This window comes from Festucalex cinctus, chromosome 21 (assembly GCF_051991245.1).
Source record: "Festucalex cinctus isolate MCC-2025b chromosome 21, RoL_Fcin_1.0, whole genome shotgun sequence".
Taxonomy (NCBI): Eukaryota; Metazoa; Chordata; class Actinopteri; order Syngnathiformes; family Syngnathidae; genus Festucalex; species Festucalex cinctus.
The window spans coordinates 13,667,669-13,692,834 of NC_135431.1; the positions used below are offsets into that span (position 1 = coordinate 13,667,669).

General features: G+C 42.7%; 2 protein-coding genes across 6 annotated transcripts in view; one reads left to right on the plus strand and one right to left on the minus strand.

Annotated features, from left to right (window-relative positions):
* LOC144010786 (methylmalonate-semialdehyde/malonate-semialdehyde dehydrogenase [acylating], mitochondrial) overlaps nucleotides 1-25,166 on the plus strand; it is a 47,745-nt gene that overhangs the window by 8,618 nt on the left and 13,961 nt on the right. The window contains exons 3-9 of one of the 5 annotated variants that reach the window (XM_077511259.1): nucleotides 2,981-3,056; nucleotides 3,335-3,949; nucleotides 5,516-5,707; nucleotides 19,038-19,210; nucleotides 20,013-20,081; nucleotides 21,814-22,047; nucleotides 23,945-24,242. The gene's annotated coding sequence lies outside the window, so the exon portion shown is untranslated. The remainder of the gene's footprint in view (nucleotides 1-2,980; nucleotides 3,057-3,334; nucleotides 3,950-5,515; nucleotides 5,708-19,037; nucleotides 19,211-20,012; nucleotides 20,082-21,813; nucleotides 22,048-23,944; nucleotides 24,243-25,166) is intronic. The other 4 variants (XM_077511261.1, XM_077511258.1, XM_077511260.1 and 1 more) reach the window with 4 other exon arrangements.
* lrfn5b (leucine rich repeat and fibronectin type III domain containing 5b) lies at nucleotides 903-24,628 on the minus strand. The gene is made up of 7 exons (XM_077511256.1): nucleotides 24,042-24,628; nucleotides 10,248-10,935; nucleotides 9,865-10,093; nucleotides 8,305-8,479; nucleotides 5,358-5,697; nucleotides 3,301-3,601; nucleotides 903-2,926 (listed from the first exon to the last, which is right to left on the minus strand). Exons 2-7 carry the CDS (start codon nucleotides 10,919-10,921, stop codon nucleotides 2,225-2,227), a joined length of 2,421 nt encoding a protein of 806 aa, XP_077367382.1. The 5' UTR covers nucleotides 10,922-10,935; nucleotides 24,042-24,628; the 3' UTR covers nucleotides 903-2,224.

Genomic DNA, 25,166 nt, shown 5'->3' on the forward strand with positions numbered 1-25,166 from the left:
GAACTCTGGTACTAACACTGACTATAACCATAAGGTGACAACATTTAAATCGTTGGTGAACTGCGTCATAACTTCATAGAGTTTCATTAGTCATTTGTATTGATTTAACATTGTTTTTGGGCATAAACCTATAGCTATTCTGTATAAAATGTAGTTTTTGTTAACATATTTGTGTATCTGGCTCAGATTAATTGGATTTACATTATTTCCTTTGGGAAGTATTTTTTGTATTATTTCATCTACACTTGAGGCGAGGAAGCTAAGTGGGGAGTCAGGGAGACTGTCTGTCACTATAATTCACAAGTAAAGTCATCAATTGGGGTGATTGATTATTGCCAACAGTCTCAAAATACCTTCAATCTCCTTTATTACGGCCCATTTCCTTTCTTTGTGTCACTTGTTTCATTCTTGACAATCGCACCCTGTTTTTGTGGTTCAACAACAACTAGTACAGTACAGTACACTAGTACAGTTTCTCCATTGCAACACATCAGTGGATGTGCGGTGCTCAGTCACTTGGTGATAAGATTCGCCAACTGTAATTCTTCCCTGCTGGTCGCCCAGTTTGTAAATAAACCTAAAATCAAGTCCTAACCCTTAACATCAACCCGATGTGTTGTCAATGGAGCAATCATCCAAATCCATTTGCGTTTTTGTGTGTTTTTTTCACAACTGATGTCATCACAAGGCACTGAGTCACGTCGTTAACATGAATTGAACTTTTGGCACGCTGACATGACGATGTCGCGCTGCTTATGTAACAGACGCAGCCGTCCCGCCAACACACCCCGCGGTCCAGACCCAAGCCAGATTGCCATTGACAGCGGAAAATTGCTCCAGAAAAGCAACATTTGATTGTTCCCCCCCGCCCCCCCCCCCCTCCAGTAGCAACACACACATGCTGTAGTACCGGACATCCCAAGTGAAATGTCCCTTATATCACTGCTTTATTTATACTGTTAAACATCAAACAGAAACAACAGCAAAATCAAGAGCTGACACCCCCTCCCAGTACCCAGTTGTGCTCGTTCTTCTTACAAGTTAATTTACATCAGCGTGATAATATGTTTAGAAAGAAAAGATTGGGAGGAAGCATGGTAATGTCTTCATTTGTCTGAAGCTCATCCCTGCGTAACGTCACCGTGCCCGTCGGGTCTTGACGTAAGTACGTGATAAAAGTGATTTGATCGATTCAAACCGGAGGGCAGTATCAGGCTGAGTCAACTCATGCCACTGAAAAAAAAAGTGCTGCATTGTGCTGCGTCTGGGATGTAAAAGCACATTCATTATCTCCACCAAAAAAAAAAAGAAAGAAAAACACGCCAAGGTCACCCGGAGGCGAGTCCTCGTCTGTCTTTATCGTACAGAGTGTCCGGGTTACTGCATTCAGAATGACAATAAGGGTCGCCAATGGAGCCGTTGTGGAATTTATTCCGTATCCTTGTTGTCCATCTTCAGGTCAATATATTAGTACGCTCTTTGTCCGCACTAGTCAGACAGTTCAGCCCATTACTCGAACAACAAGGGTGCACTCGTAGAAAGACAGTGCCCTACTATTGCGCTTCATTGTCTTAATAGTGAGGACAAAACCATCCTAGTTTATCTTGGACCTTTCCATACAGCCATTAGAGCATTTATTCAATATCCTTGCACTATAAAACAAAGTTGTCTTACTAGTGTGCCTTTGTTGTTCTACTACTGCTCTGAATTGCCTTTGTAGGAGGATAGAGACGGTACTAGACATGTACCTGAAGCTGGCTATCTAATGTATATGGAATAACTTCTCAAAGAGCTTTATAGAAAGTTGTTTGAGAAATTATTAGATATACTTGCGTTATTAGTAAGACAGTTATTCTACTAGTACCCTGGATTCTCTTACAAATGAGGACAAAGAGCGTACTTGTTTGTACCGTCAGCTGGATTTCAAGGATACCGAATAAAAGGCACGGCTTTCCATGGGCTATACGCCTTGGAAAATCTTTGTACAGGAGCTTGTTTTATACATGTTGTGCTTCTCGCGGTCCACTTGTGAAGAAGACGTCGATTGGTTATAGCGTATAAAACATAGGCAGGTCCGTAAACCTGCTCGTATTCCCTTTGATTTGTGAGGTGGACCACGAAGTCCCCCCAAGTGGCCGAGCGCCAACGCTGTCGACATGGCATTCAGTTCTCCGGCAAGCAGGCACAAATCCAGTTTAGGAAAAATCCGTCAGTAAACTCCAAATCATAACGTGCTCTCCAGGAGCCACTCGGAGCGGGACAGCTTGTCGCGGGCCCGTTGAATGTTTGCGGCATTGTGAAACTGCGGTAGTTCCCCACTCATGGACAGGCTTCGCTTGGAGCGCAGGCTGGCCCCGGTTTTAGGGTACGCCACGTACAAGCGCTCCCTGGATGAGTCTGCGTTGAGGGAGTGTCTGCGGTTGACCCTGACGGCTCCCGCGGGAACGGTCATGTACTGGCGAGGGGCCTGGCGTGCCCGCGGGACCCTGGGAGCTGCAGTCCATTTGGGCGCTTGGGCACAGGATACCATGGGTGGCACCTTCGGTTCCGAGGAGTTGTTGCGGTTGACATTGTTGAGTTCAACATCCGCTTGCGCATCGGCTCGCCGGACCTCGGACGGTTTTGACGGGGCGATTGTGCGCTTCACCCTCGGGGCACCCGGGGAGGCCGGGTGCCAACTGTGGCTGGCGGCCGAGGTGGACACGGTGCAGTCGGGCAGGGAGGGTTTGGCGGTGCTGGTGTTGGCGGCGGAGATCACAACAGGTGTTCGCTGCTTGACTGGCTCCAGGGGGGGTAGAGCGACTCGCAGACACTCTTTGTCGTTCTTCTCTGGACGCAGGACCTGCTTGGACAGAGACTTGGGGAGTCCGCAGCCCTGAAGTTGCCCGTCGCTGCTCAGGGAACGAATGTCGCCCATCTCCAGAGCCTGTTGGGAAGATGATTAATGAGATACGATCATCCTGTGAACACTGTGTTTCAGAGTCAATTAAAATTCACATCACAGGACCAGAGTGATGACCCTCGTTGATGGCAATACATTTCCTGGGGGCATTACTGTGAGTACAGTTATATTGTCTGTGTTTGTATTCAGTCAGTTGCTGAAAGGTTTATAGCACCGCAACATAGATTTTAATTTGCGTTAGCTAATCGACTGAAAAGCTAAGATATAGTATAAAGTTGTAATTCCTTTAGTTTTTTTGTTTAGTTTGTCATTAAACTTAAACTAATATCTGTTTTAAGAATAAAGTATTTACAATTTCTATCGTGATGGGGGCTGGACCGCCACTGCGCCAGGCTAACCTTATCTGCATCTCCCTGGTTGCACACCCGGTAGCGCACAATGAGGAAGATGATAAACGCCAGCACTGAAGCCACGATAATTCCTCCGATGATGACCACGATGGTCCCACCCAGGAACTGGGACTGCATGAAGTGGCACCTCAGGTACTGCGGCTCGGTGGTGAAGTGGACGCAGCCGATGACCCGGGTGGCGGTCAACGAGGTGACCTGGTCGTCGTAGATGGCCAGCACGCACAGGTCGTATTGCGTTCCCGCCGCCAGATTGTTGACCAGGATGCTCTCACTGGTCGGCGGGATCATTCTGGAAAAATACGGACGGGATTAGAGTGTGTACGTACTATGTACGTATATGTGTTTGTATAAGTACATATATACATACAGTATATGATAATTATACAAATAGTTATTTTATATATTATACACGATAATGGGTTATTTTTGTTAGTTTTTACATTTTCTGGAAATGACCTCGGCCATCTGTCCTGCTTCAAAATTAAATGCCAATCAAATTTTCCCACCCCTGGATTAGCGCCTCAACAGATTATGCAGTTGATTGTTTGGACGTTGACAGTCGGCCATCTAAGACGTGCCTGCGTTTCATCATCGGTGACGTTTGATTCATTCGAGGCGGCGTCTTTCGTGATGAAAGGTTTGCTATTAAGGATTCTGTCTATCTGTCTATCTTTCTTGCATTGCGGCTCCACACCAAAAACACGCTGTTGACTGCATAATTTTTGTCGCCGTTCTTCCTATCATGTCCTGGTGATGAGCGTCTAAGTAGAGAGTAAAAGAGATGAAAGACGCCTGGGATGCGTTTTCTTTTTTTGCCAAACGCCGGCCGGGCTGACGGCGCTTTCATCTTCAGCTTAGTGCTGACATTTGTTATTTTTGATTTTGTTGATTAAGCATTATCAAGGCGGTAAATGGTACACTCCGGCAAAAGGGGATTATGAGTTGAAGAATGAGAAGTGGGATGCGGTGCATTAGTACTCCTGATGGGATTAATGGACACCGCAAATAATCACAGAGACAGTCCAGTCCCAGCCCGTGAGACCAAATACCCAGAGGGACTTAAAGTGTCTTCCTGAGTCGGTAAAACAACGGGTGTGGCAGTTTTAATCAAGCGGTTGAGGTCAACTTGAGTTTAGCAAGTTTGGTTTGGGGCGGAAAGCTCGTCAAAGGTATTGGGTTTGACGCTCCCTTATGGTGTGTAGACTTTTCTCAGAATTTCCCTCTTGAAATGACAGTTTCTTATCTTAATGATATTTGCTTATTTGTCCAACTGCTAATTTAAGGGTTTTATTGTAATAAAATATATTTGTTTTCTTACTTGAAACTTAATTCTCCCAAAATTACATCTTTTTCTCACATTCAACTCGACTTTTCAGAAAAGTAGTCCCCCCCCATTGAAATGTTTTGTTCATAACTTTAAACACAAGTTGGTTTTTGTTTAGTTTTCTTTATTTTATTTTGTAATTCTGATTGCATTGTTTTCTCATAAATTGTGGGAAAAATCCTCATAATATTGCAACTTTAATTATCAAATTTTTTCTCTAAAAATGTTCAGATTTTGTACTTCATTTTTTTTTTAACTTATTTAACTTTATAATACAAATTACTTTTTCATAAAAATATATTTTTATTTTAAGATTGTTTTCTAGTCATGTAATTTTTTAATCATTTTCCCCCTCTCTCAGCACACTAACAATAGGTGGGTTAAAACTAACCCAAATTGGTTTATTTTTAACCCAGTCATTGGGTTATTACTGGTATATCACCATCTCAACAGTAGTTACCTAGCAGGACACTTTGGTGAATTAAGCCAGTAGATTAGTTAAATATTTTGCGCAAATGTTGCTTCAAATTATGTACAATTCTGGGTTGTTTCAACTATAGTGATTATTGGGTTATTCATTTGACCCAACGTTTTGGGTTAAATGAAAAACCCAACCTCCAAATTCCAGCAGAATTCCAAATTCCTGAACGCGAGGCAAACGTGCTAACCACAAGACCACCATGGTGCCCCTGGTTACCAAATGTATACCCTTAATCCTCACCTGTACACCAGCGAGTCATCGTAGGTCCCGTTGTACTGGATCTGGAACATGCGGATGCCTGGAATGTTCCTCTGGAAGTTGAAGTGGACCATGGCCGAGGTGGACGTGGCCTCGGCTATGACCACCTTCTTCTCCGGGCCCGTTTTGGTGTTCCCCAGAGGCACCCCGCCACCTGGACCCTCCGCCCCTGTCTTGGTCACGGTGGCAATGTCCGAAGACCCGGGGTCGGGTTCCTGCTCGGCGGCTGTATTGTTGGTGATGTGAGGCAGCTTCGTGATGACCAGGTCCACCTTCTGCTGGGCTTCGCCGGCCGGATTGGATGCCACGCAGGTGAAGGACCCTGCAAAGAGGTAAAATTATTTGATGAGTGCCCTTGCTTGCTTCTTTTTATCGCAACCTACAAGTACCGGCGGCCCTATTTCTAATCCGGGGTTGGACAAAGTACAATTTGCTCCATTCTGTAATCCAGCCTGTTGAGCTGAATCAAGAGACTGCAATAATTATGTTACTTTAGCACTTAAAATTAGTTTATTGATATACATGTTTACATATTTATTTCCTTGTTAATTACAAAAAAAAACATTTCAAAATGGTGACTGATGGTTAATTCACTGAGCTCATTAAATATTTATTTATTGAGAACTGTTTAATTAGTTATTGTAATAAAAATGACAAATTTCCATATACTGTGGATTTTTGTATTCATTTATTATAATCTAATTATAAATTAATTATCAATAAAATTATATATTTTATATGCATTTAATTTTTTTAGTATTATTATTTAACTGGTTAATTAATTTACTGTATATTATAAAAAATAAAAATAGATTTTATACAAAACAATTTTGAATTATTTTATTAATACAGTAGCTGTTTAATGATATATATATTTTTAAATGACAATAACTTGCTTTTTTTCTTTTTTTTTTTTTTTAATTATTATTAGAATAATCTATTTTTAAATCCACATATGACCCCGAGCTCAATCTACAAATAACCTGGCCCATCTGTCCATTTTGAAAATGTGGGCCAAACATTTTCCCACCACCTCCCTCATCCTGAGAATAGAAATGTGTTTATGTGCGTTTAAAACAACACTGTTTAGGTCCATTACGCCTACATTTAAACGTATTTACAGCGAGCTTCATTTAGCACAAACGCAGCAAAAGGTTGAACATTACAAAGGTAATAAAAAGCTGAGCCGCACTTGTTAATTGGACTATTTAATGGTGCTGCATCTCAGACGCTAAGCGTAAGAACACTGAGCACCAAGTCAATAAATATTTTTAGCCTTTTTTTTTCCTTTAATGCACAATTACACTTCCCCCACCGCCCCCCCGACTGAATATAGAAAGGAAGGCACAATGTTTGGGTTTCGCAGGTGGGTTGAGCAATTGGTTGTTATTTTTGCAATCAAGCTGGATCGTGATAGCTTGTTTTCTCATGCAACTCAGAATATCAAAATATATCAACAGGTCATTAAAAGTGTTTTTACTATTTAAAAAAACTGAAGTACGTTGTGTTGGTGATTTTCCCAGGTGTGTTTACATGCAAACTATTCTTTTCTGGCACGCGAACAAAGACCGCACGGTAGCTAACCTGTGGAGGTACTCCAATTTGAAGAGACATTTGTTATGTCACACTTCCAAATCTTTAAATATTTAAGCCCCTTAAACACACTTTAATCTGTTTTACCACATGAACGATCAAGGTGTAATGTTTTATCAGGTGTAGTATTCTTCTGTAGTCTGGCATGCTAGCAAGGAAGCTAAAAGGTAGCTAACCATGACAAGGTGTGGTTTCACATTTAGTCTGGAAATGAAATGTACTTTTTGACAACCAACTCAAAATATTTTAACATGTCCTTGAAGCTAGATCTGTTTTTAGCCACACAAACAACAACAGTACAATCATACCAATGTGTTACTGAGTATCACCAGTGTGTTTACAAGTGTGCTATTTTTGTCTGGCTTCCATTTCCAATAAGAAGGCTAAAGCAACGAACCACGGCAAGCTATGGTTTCATATTTTGTTAGGAATGTTTTGGTTGGTTGGTTGGTTGGTTGGTTGGTTTTGCATTATGTAACTATTTAACCACAATGGAAGCTCTTATTAAAAAAACCGTGGAAAGCGGTGGTTTGACATTTAGTTAAGAAAAAAGTTTTCTCACCGAGCTCAAAATATTTCAACATGTTCTTGAAGATGGAAGCTGAGTGATGTGAAAATGAATTTAAAAATACATACACTCACGAGTCATAACTTAGCACATGCTAATGAGGTCCGATACAGTAGTTGTCTCAAACTAGTCTGTCTGCAAAATAGGATGATGAGGCTCAGTTCTAAGGGGTATTCAATGTGTGAATGCTGATGAGCACTCCATTCTGTTTCTGCAGTAAAAAATGTATTTTTACTATTATTATTATTCTGGTATCTTGTTTTTGACCTTCCAAAACTTGCACATATATCAAATGAATCCACTGTCAAAATATACAGAAATCCCACAGTATGCGACATCACATACAAAAAAATTCTGAGGCCATCTTGTTTTCTTCACTCTTTTTCATTTGAATGCAGGCCAGGTACTATGAAAGGCGTATCATGACTAATAGACAGAAAAGAAAACATGGAATGCCTAAAAGCTCTGTTTTTGGCAGTACAATGCAAAATGTCATGGCACACCCCCAATAAAAAATGTCACATAAAGTGTATTAAATATGCTGAAATAATGATGAGCTCAGTTCAGTTTACTCACAAATTGGCTTACCCAATGTGAAATTTGAGCTTGTGCAATTTGCTCAATCAAATCAAATCAATTTTCCCCATAGAAATGAATTGGGTGAATCTGCATGTGAGCACCTTGGCATGAGTTGCGGCCTAAAATAACTCCTTACAAGTGTTTTTGTATTTATTTGACTATCTAATCTTGTGTACGCTCAAAACCAACCTGAGTCCTTGACAGTGCTGATGTGGATGTCTAGTGTGCCGTCGGTGTGCACGGATGCTCTGGAAGAGTTAGACATGAGTCGCCCGTCGGGAGCGATCCAATGGATGATGGGGTCCGGGTCCCCTCGAGCTTTACACCGTAGCGTCACGCTCTGACCCTCCAGGGCCCGCAGCTCCTACAACAACAACATCAGGCTGATATATTGACCACGTTTTGGCTTTTACAGCTCTGTTCGCTGTAAACGTAATCGACTATTGATCACAGTCGTAACGTTGAATTAGCGCGTCAGCGGGGGCGTCGATACGGCGGCAAACACGCGTGAACGATAAACGTCCGCCGTGATGTAAAAGAGGCGTGAGATACGGCTGTTTGTTGCGCCGCCTCGATTGGATCGTTTTATTTGGATGTTTTGCTAGACCTCATCACCGTAATGGCAGATCTATCACAATCCAGCAAATAGCTTATTACAATCTTGTCAACAAGCGGGGTACACACATACAGTACTGAGTTTTAACGTGAGGAAGCCACACAAGTGTGTGCATACAGCTCTCAAAATGTGTACTGTGTAGTGTATCAACACAGCACACGGCACACATAACAGTAAAGTTTTGCAACACTTGAAAATGACCAAGTAGAAGTAGTAGTGGTAGATTGTTCAAGTATTATTAGTAGCTGTAGAATAGTAGTTGTAATAATAATAACAGTAAGTAATAGTAAGCAGATGTAGTCGAGTGGTAGTAATTGACGAATTAGTACTACATATTGGAAATAGCAGTAGGAGCAGTAATAGTAAAACGTAAAACGTCGTAGAAGTAGTAGTTGAAATAGTGGTAGTAGTAGTTGTAGTAGTAGTAGTAGTAGGAACAGTAGTAAAAAAATATTATTAGTAGTAGAAAGTAGTGGTAGTAGTATTTATAATAGCAGTACGGGAGAAAGGATGAAGGTAATAAGGCTCAAATTTGAACAGTTTATCGGTCTGCACAAACCACACAGCGCAGAAAAATTGCTGAGTATCACATTTTAGAGACATCTGAGTTCTGGGCCTTTGCTGACCTTGATGGCAAGGGTGGGAAAATACTTAAAAAATGCTTCGGACCCACGTGTGTACCCCACACCACAGGATAATTACTCAGGATAATCTTTTATAGACATCGATAATCTGTTCTGTGCTGACTTTCATTCAAAGGGATGTGTCGGGGTAAATTTGGCCTAATTTACAAGCCTTTAAAAGTTGACGCCTTGGCAATGGGACTTGCTTCAGTTTTGCAAACATAAATACTGAACAACATTGACATTTACGATTGTCAACCCGACACAACGGCTAATCAAGCCCTTGGTGACTTTGATCACAAGGGAAGACAAAATGCTGAAATTCTGCAAAATGATCACTATATAGATACCCGACTTTATTTTTGGTAAAACTTGTCTACAGTATATGTATTTTACAAAATCCTATTGACTGAGCCGCCCAGGGAATTCCTGTGAGCTTTAAAAGTCTGCCAAGTGTGATATTTTCTGTGAGGCTACAACGAATTAATCGAGAGTTTTGGGGGGTCACACCTGAGAGTGCCTGGTGATGAGAGGAGGCTCGCACAGGAACTCCTCTTCCGACACGGTCCAGAAATAGCGTCCGGCGAGGTGTTGAGGCGAAGCGCAGGTCTCCAGGTCGTCCTCGCGCCGCAACCTCCGCAGCCAGAGCAGCTCACAGTTGCACCTCAGCGGATTCCCGCCGAAGCTCAACGCGAATGAAGTGGGCCCCATGATCCCCGAGGTGGCCAAGACCCCCGCTCTTTGGAAAATGGCAGAGGTGGAGGACACCAGTTACAAGCCTGTACTAGGGCTTGAACTTGCTTGCGTAAAACTTGTGAAAGACTTGACGTTGTATTCGTGTGATTCAACTTGACTTAGACTTGAAGGTTGAGAACTTAAGACCTGAGACTTACCTCTGGAAAATGGGGTCCGGGGGCAGCTTCTGCAGCTTGTTGGAGGTCACATCCAGCCTCTTGAGCTTCTGTAGACCCGAGAAGGTGCCCTCTGGGATGTAGCTGAGCATGTTGTGGTCCAGGTTGAGGGTGTGGAGGCTGGACATTCTCTGGATGGCCACCCAGGGGACGCTCTCCAGGTTGTTGTAGGACAGGTCCAGCTCCTCCAGGGCGGTCAGGTCGTTGAAAGCGCCAATCTGAATGTGCGTGAGCTGGTTGTTGTTGAGGATGAGGTGGTGCAGCTTGGACATGCCGCTGAAGGTGTCGTTGGTGATTCGCGTCAGCCGATTGCTGTCCAGGTGAAGCGCCCGCAGGTTCTCCAGGTCCTTAAATGCGTGCGGCACGATGGTCCCGATGGTGTTGCGAGAAAGCGTCAGGTCCACCAGCTTGGTCATGTTGGCGAAGTCCTTGCGCTTGACACTGGTGACGAAATTATCCCCCAGCCGCATTTCCACCGTGTGCCGGTCGATGTTGGGGGGCACGAACAGCAGCCCCTTTTTGTCGCACAGTGTAGCCAAATTGGGGTTGAGCACCTGGCACACGCAACGCTTGGGGCAGACTTGAACCTTGTGGGCCTTGACAGCCGCACAGACGACCATCAGATAAAGCAGGAGGGTCTCCATTGGACTTGTCATTCACGTGGTTACGCCTGCGAAGATAAGGTAGAAAGAAACACGGATAGAAGGAAATGGTTTATCGAGCAGAGACTGCGCAGCGCTGTCATCGCTATTAAACATTCATTTGTCTTGCTGGGGGAATTCGCTCCCTTCAAGACAGAGATGCTTTTGAGCCTGAAGCGCTTTACAACCGGATTGTAAATAGAATCATAGGCTCAGCACTGTGTCCAAATTGTAAGCAGGGGGTCAGCAAACAATGAACGCCGTGCAAATTAGACGTGGAACTAATTAGTCACCTGCAGACTTCAGAGAGCTGCATGGCTGCTTTGTGTTGTATGGTTTTTGGAGCCGTTTAACACTTTAAAAAAAAAAAAAAAAAAAAAAAAAAAGGAAGCCTTTATGATACCCTGTAGTGGGTTATCAGGGCCAACAACACCTACATGTACAACCTAAATTTTAATATTTATGTTCCATGAAATTGTATTAATTTATCCCCAACAGTCTGTCCCTTTCATTATTTTGCATTTTACTTGGCTGCGCTGCTACCAGTCCATATGGATTTTTATTTATTTTTTAAATCAAATCATACATCCGTCTCTTGATGTCAACTTTGGTCCATCCGCTGATTGACTTGTCAGAGCAAAGCACATCTGTTGTGATCTGGACACATAAAATTTAATAATCAGCATCTCTGGTAAGATTTTTTTTCCCCATGTTTTTGTCATGTTATCCGATAAATATTGATTCTGAACTGCTCCAGATGATGTACGCGGTCACAGCTGCATGCTGTTATATTGCGTTTTGGTGTAGTATTGATGTTTTATATAATTGTGATGTGATAGCGGTAGGGAGGGGTAGATTAAGTCAGGTAAGTCTCCACTGCCCGCCATTTGTTCAACCAGATAGAAGGCACTAGTGTGGAGACAAGCAGAAAGTGGTGACATTTAACCAGGTACAAGACCAGTTAAGACCGAGGTCTCATTTATGGTAAATGCTACTTCATTTATATAGCGCTTTTCCACCTTACAAGGCCCTCAAAGCGCTTTACATTGGACTACTCATTCGACTACTTCTCTACCACTGAGCCACGCCACCGATGGCCTGGCCAGATGGTCAGCAGCATAAGTCTCACAAAACAGCTATTACAAATAAAACAGTGGATAAAACACTTTTACATCAATTAATTATTAAGCACAGGAATTTTTAATGCAGTATCAGGATGTACCCCGCCTTTCTCCAGCTAGGATAGGCTCCAGCACACTCGCGACCCTAGTGAGAGTAAGCAGTATAGAAGATGGATGGATGAATTAAAAACGCAGGCGCTGTCCAATAGATTTCTGTTCTCTGTCCCTGTTCCAAACAAAACAGGATGTGTTTGTTTCAGCTCCGTTTGAAAAGCGTTGGAGCAGTATAACTAAACGCTCTTTTATCCAGTTCAGTCTGGAAATAAGGAACAGTACGACTGAAGCTGTCACGTGGCCAATGTTGCAGTGGTTTTTGGTTGTTAGGAGAAAAGAGCCGAAATAGGATGAAAGCAAACCAATGAGGACCTTGTAGACCAGGGTCAGCCGGTGTGTGCACCTGCATACAATCAGAGAGCTGACTAGCTTTCACATACAGATCACAATGTGTGAGCTAACTGCAACTGATGAACGCCAATCCTGCTTTTTGTCATGACCATCCCTTTCACACAGTTTCTATAAAATTTAGTGCATCAGGGACGTTTCTTTCACGTGGATGCCCACATTGAAAAAAAAGAAAAAAAAGTCTGTGCCAGCAGACATCAGAAATTTGTTAAACAGTGACAAATGCTTTTAACACAAAATGGCAGGACAAGTGAGAGTCAAGTGCTGAACTTCACAAACTTGTCCTGATTATTTATTCGCATAACCACTGTCCCACCTCTGTTGGGCCTCTGATGCTACGAATTCTGTGGCAGTTTGTTTCACTGGAAGCAAGATTGCGTTGACGGGCAGTTTGAAAGGGGCTCACGTCTCGAAGCCGGCCTGGGAATGCCAATCCCGCCTTTCTGGTTTGCTAATGCCGCCACTTTTATGTTTGCGTACACAAGGATGAAAGTCTGAAGTGTCCATCCGAGGGCCTGATCAGAATTAGATAGTTATCTCCCGGGATCATGCGGCCAAAAGGATGGGATGATTGGGCCCAGTGGCTCTGCGACGATGTGCTCAGCCTTGCTATTGATTTTTTTTCCCTCTCTCTCGCTACTCTTACTTATGACACAGTTGAGACGGGGGATAACGAGAGATCCATTTGATGAATCCCGAGAACTTGTCAGAGGGGATAGAGCATCAAGTGGAGATCGTATAGCGACTGTCAAGAACTGGAATTTTGAGTCATTTTTCTGTCTTATATCCCACCAAAGTGAAGACCAATCCAATCAAATGCTGAAAGCAAGAGATCCCCATCCCATAACTGCAGTAAAAATCTACAGACTAACCTTTAAATACAGACAAGAAAGGTCTGATTTAGGGTTATGGCTGGGTGGTTTGCTCGTAATGCCTCCATTGTCGGCACTGCGTCTTGACAGCGTGGATAAAAGTCTGGCCTCAGCACGGCGCTCCGCCAAATGAATACTGCCATGATTCCAAAAGCCAACACGTGTCTAATAACCTCGATTGTCGACGCAGGAAGAAAACATCAGACGGGACGGCGACGTTTTGGGGGTCAATGGCCGCGGTTACACTCTGACAGGCGGGGAGAATGTAGGACAGAAGGAGGTCAGGTTTGAAACGCGCCGTGATGATGATGATAAGGGAGAGATGATATTGTCGCAGCGAGACTGCTGGGTATGACATATCTTATGAGTACTGCTGATCAAGCTGCAGTGAGGAGACACCCTCACCCAGTCCCACACAGAAATTATCATGACGTGTGAATGTTGAGACATGCTGTCATGGAGCTGAAAAGAGAAAGCTAGAAATGTCTTTCAGACCATATTTCCAGAAATTGCAACATTGGCCATGATCTGTTCATTAATTAGTCTTTGGATCATACCAGACACACTCTGTTACTTAAGTATAAGTACTCTAGAGTAAGACTCTAAGTAGACTTTAGCAAAAGTAGAAGTACAGAGTCTACGCTTTACAGCCTTGTAAAGTGGAAATGAATGTCTTCTACATTTGACACACTACAAAGAAGAGTGTTGTTAACAACCCTGGCCAATTTAAATGACTACAAAAATTGTCAAGTATTCAAAATGAGGCTTCAAAATCATGCAAAATCAAGCCGTACCCTCTCCGCTCAGATTCTGTGGGTGTGTCCGCTGAATGTGCTGTAACCACGCCCCACTCAACAATCATTCAAATACTACTTGTACAACCTGTTTTTAACCACAAAAATATATCCACTAAAATTTCTGAGTGGCTGGAACATCCCACTTGATCGTAGCAGGACTTTTCCATGCGGTGACAACGAGGCACTCTAAAGCAGCCACCTAAGCCAGATGCTCCTGTCTACAACTGGCTGTCATTTTGGTGTGTTTTTTTCCCCTTCTTTCACCTTCTCTCCATGACATGCGTGCACTCACAGTTGACAACAAGGCACTCTAAAGCAGCCAGGTCAGCAAACTATCAGAAAGGAAGATGCATTTTCATCAGCTTGTGGGCATAGCTCACCAGCTAACTGAACATCACAATTGCCCTGGATACTAAGGAAAGTAAAAGATAAAATTTATTTTTACTGTCAGCTATCAACGTTAAAGAAAACTGATTGCTCAGGTAAAGTCCAGATATCTATCTACATAAGAAAGGTAAAAAAGTATTCTTAAGTGCTTTAATCCAACACGATGCCAAGACAGCCTCGCTTTCCTGCCTGTGATCTCACCTGACGATCGGGAAGAAAACATTTCAGAAGCGATAAGTGTTTTTGGCTGAGAAATTAAGCAAGCTCATCACGCTAAATTGTCAGTGGAGAATCAACCTGGAGAGACCAAAGCAGACTTAGTAATACGTCTGCCAAGATTTTATGCGATGAGGATCCTGTTCGTGTTGAATACGAACAGACTTGAGATGCATAGTTTGGCAATGATGAAGATCTGAGGTATAGAAATGGATGTTGATGAAAATCTGTAGTGTATAGAAGAGTTATAGAAGTAGGCTGTTGTTTATGAGCCTTGGCTTTTCGGTACAGAAGTTCACATTGATGTGGATCTATGGTACATAGCTTCATGTTTATGAGGATTTGAGGTGGAAGTTCCCGTTGATGAGGATTTGCAGTACAGAAGTTCATTTGAATCAGGATATGTTCTCATGGTTGAGAATCGGATGTACAGAGGTTTATGATGAGCCTCTGAGGTGTATACGGTAGGTTTATGTTGATGAGGATCTAAGCTAAAGTCTATATTGACATAGATGAGATGTTTTTAACGAGGAACCGAGGTGTATATGTTCTCGTTAGTGTGAAGCGAAGTTCACATTGACGCTGATGAGGTGTGTATGCTGCTAACGAAGATCCGAGATGTGTATGATATGCTGATGAGGCTCTGAGGTGCAGTTCCATGTTGCGTGCTGCTCTGAGGCTGACTGACAAGGCCTCTGTTGATGTGCAATGAGGCAGAGACGACCTGCAACTTCCAGGCTCAAATTGCGCTCAAGACGTGATATTGATTCAGTGTGTGGAGATTGAGGCCTTTTCACGCTCTCTCTCCCTCTGCCCGTTCCCGTGGAAAACTTGGTTGAACGTGACGCGAATGGTTACCACCATAATCCCCCGCACCGCCAAAACAGGACAGGAGATATCCGACACCGTCCCCACTAATTTGCATTTAATTACTGGCGTTCTGCTGGGATTTGCATAACAGGTTGCGCTCGTCAGGTACACGAACAAATAAGCAGATAATCAATCAACGTGCTCATCAATCACGCTCTTCATCTTTTAAATGTCAAACCGACGCCGGAAAGTCATTATCCTGCATATTGGGTGTGCTCATTTTGCCGCGGATAAGCCTGGAAAAAAAAAAAAAAAAAAGCACCGCATTGACCGTCATCTCCTGCCCAGTCAATCACATGTTGCTTTACTACCTCCCAGCTTGTCTTTGCGCCCCCGTAGTACACAACAGACTGACAGCGCACGCCCACACGTGCGCTCCAGTGGGCGGATCGCTGCCTAATAAAGGCAGTTCACCCCCCCTCACACATCTATGGAAACAGGCGACTGCAGCATAGCAGTGGTTTACAGTAGCAGTGGATATCTCTTCTCTCCCAGGGGCGGCCTTCTCAGAGAACAGAAAGCACAGCATAGCGTGACTCGCCTTACGACCGGGGGGCACGGGGGAAATGTTTTCCGATGCTGCAACTTGTGTCTAGAGAGCCTCGGCAAGCCGGCATCCGGTCAGAGAATCATGGGAAGGTCACGCGAGGCAAATGGGATTGTCAAAAAGAAGCTAAAGTGAAGTAGACAAAGACACACAGATTTTCCCCTGCTCAGAAATCGCCCTCGACAATTGTAAATGTTAAATATTTTCCAATACGCAACTACAACGAGCTTCTTGATTGGTTATGCGTTTCAGATTCATGACACAATCACAGAATTGATGATGGGTCCATCTCGGAAGATGATCTGGATATCCTAAATACTGAACAGGTTTAACATTTGCAATTGCCATGAAATGACTTTTAACTCGAGGATAATCATTCCGGATCATCTTTTTGAGATGCTAGGGCATACTTGGGCAAAGTATGACTTGGGGGCCACATCCAGCATATCCACAGGCTATGACTGGCCCTCACAGTGACCCTGAAGTCAAAGTAAAGTACGCTACGCTTTAATTTAAAGTTCTCTTTTTCATTTTACATGCACACGAGAGGATGCGAGTATAACCAAGGCAGCAAGCAAGAGCTACGACTTGTGTTTGCAGTGTTGTCAATTTAGCAATGTTTTTGTTATATTTAGCAATTTTTCAGACACCGCTAGCATTTCTTTTCCAAAAAGAGACTCATGACAAAAGTTGTGCTAATATGAGCAACATTCTTATTTTCTGCATCGATGGCAGATGATTTGGCTAAATAATGCAAATTAGGTTTATACGCTGTACGTATTGAGCACATTATAAGGCATCAACGTATTATAAATCACCGCTAATAAAATTATACTTTCCACTTATCTAGTTCTGACCAGGAGCGGCTAATATGAGTTGGAGGTTGACGCACAAAATTAATGCTAACTGAGAATTTTTGTAGATGTAATTTGAATGTGCTTATAATTTTGTTAAAAATGTGTTGTTCCTAATTATAACAACATCATGCACCAGGGGGCTCAAATTTGGCCTGATTATCGACCACATAGCGTACGACAATCAGTCTATTAATCACATCCGATAGTCCAGCCTTTGTTGGCTATGATGGAAATAGAAAGAAAAATGTTCACATATTGCCTGATTGTTGATATGTGCCAACCCCTCATCACTGGATAATCACTCAGGATCAGCATCATTTAAAGGTCTAAAAATCGAGTCTTAGCTGACTTTGATCACAGGGGAAGAAAATTCAGCCCAATTGTCTATGTGTGTACCTCGATGGATACATTCTACACCACAGGATATTTGCTCAGGATAATCTTTCAAAGACATCCGATAATCTGGCCTTTGCTGACTTTGATCGGAATGGCGAGAAAATGCTCAGATTTGGCCCAATTATCAATTTGTGTGTACCCCACACCACAGGGGGATCAGTCAGGATAATCCTTTCGAGGCATCCGATAATCAGGCCTTTGCTGACTCAGAAATGCTCAAATTTGGCTCCATTGTAGCGATGTGTGTACTTGCACAAAACAAAACAAGCTGCAAGGTGGCTGTAAAACGGCTCCAGCAAAGCATTTTATGAAAGTGACCCAGCATAGATTCTGCGACGTCTGCCTCGCTAACACTTCTCCATGCGCTGTGACGCTCCTCCGAACGCGATAACTCTTGGGTGACAGCCGCGACGCCATGGCAACACTGAAAAACGTCACATTGAAGGGAGCGTGAGGGGGAGGTGAGATGCAATCAGGGGAGGGGGGCTGGTTTTCAAGATCACCTAATGACATTTATAACAAAGAATCCCCAGAGGAGAGAGAGCACCCGGACAATTTAGTCACGGATAACAAATGAGGTTCTGCTTTAAAGCCCGCTAACATTGTCAGGGTGCTATTACTTGCTAATGGTGAGAGACAGCCGTTGACACTAATGCTGCTGATGCTACTGCTGCATCAATTTCTTATTGTTAGCTGGCCAAGCCTGCAGGTATTGTTTTGATCGCCCTTGGCAGGATTAGCCAAAAAACAACCAATTAACTAACCGAGCGAACCATAACACATTACCATGGAAATTTCTATACTGTTGGCACATTTGCCAAGAAAGAATCCATTAAAATTTGATATCTAGATAGATACAAACGTGACTTGAGACACAAGTAACACATTTGTATCCCAAATTGTCTTTCCCCATTGAAATAAATGGAAATACATCTAATCCGTTCCATCCGCCCCTACAAACCCCCCCCACAAAATATGCTTTTTAACAGGTTTTTTCATAAGAAAAACTGCAATTAACAGTATTGCGCTATATAAAAACTAGGGATGTACCCATATCCAAATATCACAATATGATATTAGCACAATTTGAAACTCATGATACGATAATTATCACAACAATATTGTGGGGAGGTTGACGATACCAAAAAAGGTCACAATATTGTAAAAAAAAAAAAAAGAGAGCTCAGCCTCATACTAAAAAAACAACAACACAATATTGGGGTTTGCACATTACAGCAATGCATATAAACAACCTACGAAATCTAATAAGACTTAATATTGAGGCACTTACTTGCTAATACATAGGCCTATTGACTTGGTTCATAAGCATATTACTTTCCCACTCATCTGACCATTAGCGTGGATTTTAGACGTAGAAGGGCCAAAACATGCCTCGTGAAAATTAAATTGCACTAAAAAACTAGCCACCAGAGGGTGCTAGAACTGCACAAATGAAAATCAACCTGACTTTTGGAAGAGATGTGCTGCTTTTAATATTGTGACATGATGACGACGATATATTGCGGCACTTTTAATAACGCGATATTGCCGTTATCTTTACATCCCTAATAAAAACTCACGGTAATAACATTCTCTCCCCACTTAGCCTGAAACCATGGAAAATTGCAAGAGCAAAACACGACTGTACCTTGGGTGCAGTCATGCCCCTGTTTCACCAATCCAACAGAAGTAGAAGTCACATTTGAGTCCATTTGACCAATCAAAGAGAGCCAGGTGGTCACATGACCACACACAAATTCTCCATGGCCTCACACACAGGCAAGTGACTATTTTTTTGTGAAAAGGACAGGGAAAAGAACGGATGTGTAATTTCTGCTTTTGAGCCTATTGTGCTGTTTCATGAGTGTAAACAAAGAAATTAATTTAGGAAGGTTCTTGTTGGGCTTAATTGTGTTATTTTATAAAATTTATTGTGTTGTTGTCTCGGGTAAAGTGATATTGTTGGGTAATACCAAAATTTCCACATGACTATTTTATATTTTTGTCTCAGTGACCTTCATGCTTTGATTAAAAAATAAACATGTACTTGAGTAATTTTTCACTGAAAAATTGCAGTCTTACTTACTTTTACTTGATTCATATCATTAACTCATTCACTCTCAGCCATTTTCACTGAAGCAACCCACTTCGCTCCCGGCTGTTTTACTGGACTTTGACTTATCTAGCAAGGCCTACAGAATATTGTTTCTATTGGTATAAATACATGGAATCTACCAAAAGAAAGTTAGTCTCTTCTAACTCTACTATACTCTGCTGCCACCTGCTGGCCTTATTTTATTTAATTTTTTTTAAATAAATGACGTTGCTTTAAGCCACCTCTTCATGTCAGAAGCTGCATCAATGCTCTTGTATTAAAAAAAAACAAAAAACGTGTAAACACGTTTTTGGTTGTGAAAGACAAAGTATTAAAAAACGGTTTTACATGTTTTTGGGTTTGAATGAGTTAATTTTTATAAGATGCTTATTCAATACAGTTTGTGGCTACTCCAACCAACCTCTGATTGCAATGATATGCTGCAGTGCAACACAACACTCTTGTTTTTTTTCCTTTTCATTTCAGGTGGGGGACGGCATCTCATATGCAATTTTGGAGGCAACTGCAATTTCTCTGTTTTGACTGGATGTCAAGGTATCGTCCCGTGTGTGTGTGTGCGTCATACTAAGCAGACCCTGGTGCATCAAGAGAAGTGCTGTTCATCAGCATTTACAAGTCTCCCCTGCCATTTTGCAAGTGTTTTCCTTCGCACGGCATCCGAGCGGCAAGCGAAAGTCAGGGTAGGATGGCGAGGAGCAAACAGACTCGCAACCCTCCTCATATTTTCCGACGTCTAGCTGTCTAGAACAGGCAGGAGACGGAGCTCAAACACTCATCTGCATTCCGCCGCCGCTCTCGTGCGATCGCACCCCTGATGTGAGGGGAGGGGGCTTATGACCTGGGATTTTCTCTCACAGAAACCTTGAAAAGCACTCTGGAATATCAATATGAGATACGCACTCTCATTCGACCGTTTAATTCCTCGCGGGCGCGCTGCATGGAGGATTTTATGTATAGAAGGAGTGAAAGAAAAATAAGTTCAATCCCTTCCCACGTTGCGTGCAGACAAAACCCTGTAACAGCTCCTTTGTCGCGTTTTGCGGCAAAACGAGGACGAGCTAAATTGAAAGTGATAGCAACACATCTTTCTTAAAATAGGTTTTCTACTTTGGAAAAAAATAATACAATAGTGCCTTGAGATACAAGTCGTGTTAAGTGTTTTTAATAAGAAAAACTCTTTGATACTGTACTTTTACATTAATTAACAGGGAAGTCAAGTAAAAAATCACTATAATAATAATATGTTGAATAATATGTTGTATGTGGCTGCACTACTAGTCTAAACAGTATTCAGATTAATATTGCGTTTGTGGACGATGAATTAATCAGCAAAAGCCTTGCGTTTTTAACTGCCACTTGCTGTCGACTGAAAATGACATCACAGTTGCTCAGGTAATGACCTATCACGGCTCAGCTTGCGAATGTCACATGACCAAACTAAAAAAAGGTGACATGACCTCCCTACCCTGACATAAAAAGCACTCATCGCTACCTGGAAAGTTTAAAAAATAAAATAAAAAATCAGTCCCCAGCACCATTTTTACCAAAATATATTAAACTGGTCTCAAGGTCTCAAGGACCAGTACCCAAAATAGAACAGGAAATTGGCCATTTTGGTTAACGGGTCAGTACCACTTGTACGTTTACAAACTCTTACTGGGTAATTTACTTAAAAAAGTCTCAATTAGTAGCAGGTACACTGACGGATAGACGTCAATAAAGTGCAAACCAGCTTTTGTTTTTTTGTTTTTTTTGTGCTTCTGCCATCTTATGTGATCAAAGCATGTCATTAATTTTGAACGATCATGTTTGAGGATACGCCATGAATACAGAAACTCCAAACTGGCCGCCAAACAGTCATACATATCAAACAAGACTCTGAAGAGATCCATAGGCCAACTTACTTAATTGCCTTTTCCCCTACATTGTAGCGACGAGCACAAGCTACATATTTCATATACATATAAGTCTATGACCACAATTTGACAAAAATCAGTCCCTGACACCAGTTTCACACTTTGACATGAAATTGGGTGGATATGTCAATCGTGCCAATGACAAGACATAAGAAAAAGTCTCAAGGACTCATGCCCAAAATTGAACAGGAAGTCAGACATTTTGGGAAAATTCCAGGACTCATACGAGAGAATACATCAAATGAGCCCCCCATCGCAAGCAGGAACCCTTGACACACACATGAATGACAATAAAAAAAAAAAAAAGTACAATCTAACAATTAAATACTAAAGACTCTTTCTTTTGACAGGAGAATGGACGTATACATCCTCCTATATGAAAATATATCCCCACGAGACCCAAATGTAGGTCACTGAAAGTGAAACGTGGTCAAGCAATCACCTGTCTGCGTGTGAAGCATGTGAGTGGGAAAAATAAGAAAATAAAAAAACGAGGTGTGGTGGGCCCGCACGGAGGATTCAAAGGATGCCCTGCGGGCGCTTGGGAATAATACACCACGTGATGACTAACGACTTGACACGAGGCAAGGAGACGCCATCCTTAATTTATGTAAAAATATGATGAAGCGTGTTTATTACCGTGTTTGCTCACATAGTGACCTAACAGATGCCGCACCCCAATTAGCGACTGGATGCATCCGAATCGCACCTCCAGCAGTAACTAATTACCTCTGTTGCTAACCAAAACAGCAGCACCTACCACATCACGTAAACAGACTTCTCTGCAATGTATTAAAGATGATTTGAAATGGGATCCTAAATGAAGATTAGCAATCCAGTACTTACTGTTTTTTTCCTCATTTCTTATGGGTTTGCCTTCTCCATAATCAATAAAGAAAAAAAGCACATTTGTTTTCTTTTACAATTGCTGATACAATTTGAACTCCATTGCTAACCAAAACAGAAGCACCCTCCTCAGTGCTGATGATCTTATGTTATTTGGCAACAAGTTAATTAACATTCCAGTAGACTCACATGAAATGTGGTCACTCCACAATGTTGTGTGCATCCAAGTCTCAAGAAGCTACATGACTTATTTATTCCACCAGCCATCTTGAATCAGCTTGTAGTCAGTTGCTAACCAAAACAGCAGCTCCTATTAAAACACATAAACAGTTCCGCGTGTGGAGCATATTGTAAAGAAAAAAAAAAAAAAGTTCCCCGAATGTGGCGATGCAAATTAGCGTCCCATAAGATTTGGATTTGTGGTCGCTCCACAATGTTGTGCGCGTCCATGCACAATGCAGGCCTCAAATAAAGAGTTTTGTTAAATGTGGCATTAGAATGTATGCTCAAAACGAGTTCCCTTGCTCAGCTCTTGTGGGATTCTGACATGTGGTCGCTCCACAATGTTGTGTGCGTCCATGTTTATGTTCCACAGGGCTACATATTACTTTTGCTCATGAAGTCTTACTGAGTGTAGTAAATAAGTTCCCAACTCAGTATTAAAGTCTATGCGGGGGTTCTGTGGCAACTACACAATGTTGTGAGTGTCCATGTTGTTTATGTTCGGGGCAGCTATATTCCACTTGTTTGTTAAGTGTTGACTGTTACCACAGGTTGTAAATAGGTTTATTGTGTAGTGTTGAAGATAATTGTGGGGACACCGTCCTTGGTGACTATTTACATTTCTGTAGATTCTGACGTGGTTGTTCCACAAGGTTGTGTGCATCCATGTTTCGGTTATACCACATTTTGTAAGAGTTCCCTGTTCAGTATTATATATGATTTATGTTGAGATGATGTCTTTAGGCTAATATACTATTCTAGTTGAGTTTTGACATGTGGTTGCTCCACAATGTTGTGTGTGTCTTTGTTTAAGTTCCAGGGAGCTACGCCTCTTATTACCGCAGTGTAAAGTTCACCGTACAGTGTGGAGATGGCATTTTAAACAACCTAACATTGCAGTATATTCTCTCATATAGTCGCGACACAATGTTGTGGAATGCCTAATTTCTTCCCCTTTTATGCATGTCTCAATTTTAGTCCTTTTTTAAATTTAGTTTTATACTCCAATTGCACAAACAAGGCCTCCACCCCTTCTGCAGTTGAGTAAACTCTGCCCAGCCCCTGGGAACATTTTTTTATTTGTTTTTAGAACCGCATCAAACGCCTTCTATATATTTTATATGTACGTTCTCCACTCGAGACAATTTTTGGAAGCCTTGCACGCTCTCCCCGTGTTAGACGCCATCACACCTTGTGACTGAGGTGTCATTTGCATATCATCTCGGCTTAAATCACTTGACAGTGGCAACAGAACTGAGAAGCTTCATCAATAGCGGCTATCAGCGCATCCTCGGGGCAGCGGCAATAAAACACCCATAGCAGCAGACATCTTATGTGAATTATAGCCCGGTGTTCGCAGCTAATCGCCTGTGTGAAAAACTCAAATCCATCTTTTTTTTTCTGACCTTGCAGGAGTGCTGCATGCAAGTACACACCTCAAGTCAATTAAACATCACCCCCTCCCCATCACAAGAGTTGATTGACATCTATGGGGAGATTTTCTTTTTACCTTGCGGAGGACACATCCAGCCCCACAGTCAAAGGGAGAAGTCCGGCATCTCCCCCTCGGAAGAAGGAGGGAATAAAGGGAGCGAATTAATGCAGGTGTCCCGCACACGTTCGCCTGGCTTCCGGTAACATGTGGCCGGCCTTGGCAGCCCCGTCGATGCCCTTCAAGGAGGGAGGAAGAAGAGGAGATCCGCCACGCCGGGTAGGAGTGAGCATCGCTCGGGGGAAGGCAGCCTCACCTCCTCCAAAAAAAAAAAAAGAAAAAAAAAGAGCGAGATGGATAGAGAGAGAGAGAGGAAGAGGAGGAGAACGGAGCTGCTGTTTTGAACAGCCCCTGCGAATGACTGCGGCCAGATGTTCCTATAATTCCTCTCTCTCGTCCCCGCTCTCTCTCTTAATCCAGATTGCCTGCGAGGTCGCAGCCGTCATGCATCCGCGCGCACACACACCGCACGCGCACACACGCACCGCGCTCGCCGGCTCCACTGGCGCTTGTGTTCGGAATTGCAATGGCGGCTGCACAGAGAGCGTTTGTGTGCGGCAGGCAGATGCAACGCACACACACGCATGAGCCCTGCCTGCCGGCCACGCTCGCAGCCCAGCGTCATCATTTATTCATGCACACGCAGAGAGAGAGAGACTGCATGCGCGACAGAATGCAGCATGCACCACATTCTGCTTCTCTAAGAGATATGGATTTGACAGCAAAAGTCACTCAGTAGCACCCCCTGGAAAGTTTGAAAAATTCAGCCGTCCGCGCCTATTTTGCTGAGCAACAAAAAATTGGGGTGTCGTGTCCGTCATGACAGGAAAAAAAAAATAAGTCTCAAAGTCCCGTATTTGAAATTGACAGGAAGTCAGCCATTTTGGTTTGAAGCAGTAAATTCCAGGCTTTGACAAACCAGGAAGCAGGTGTCTTCGACAGATGGGCAACGGTAGATTGTCAAGCTTTAATGTTTAATTAGTTTAGGGATAGACCTAATTGAATAGGATGCGATGAAATATATGATGTTATTTCTGGGTTGTTCTTGCATCTGTTGCAATCACAGTATAGCTCAGATCAGTCGTTGAATAAATGTTGACTTGGCTGAAACTTAAAGCTCCCCTGTGGATCTGTTGGCACGCT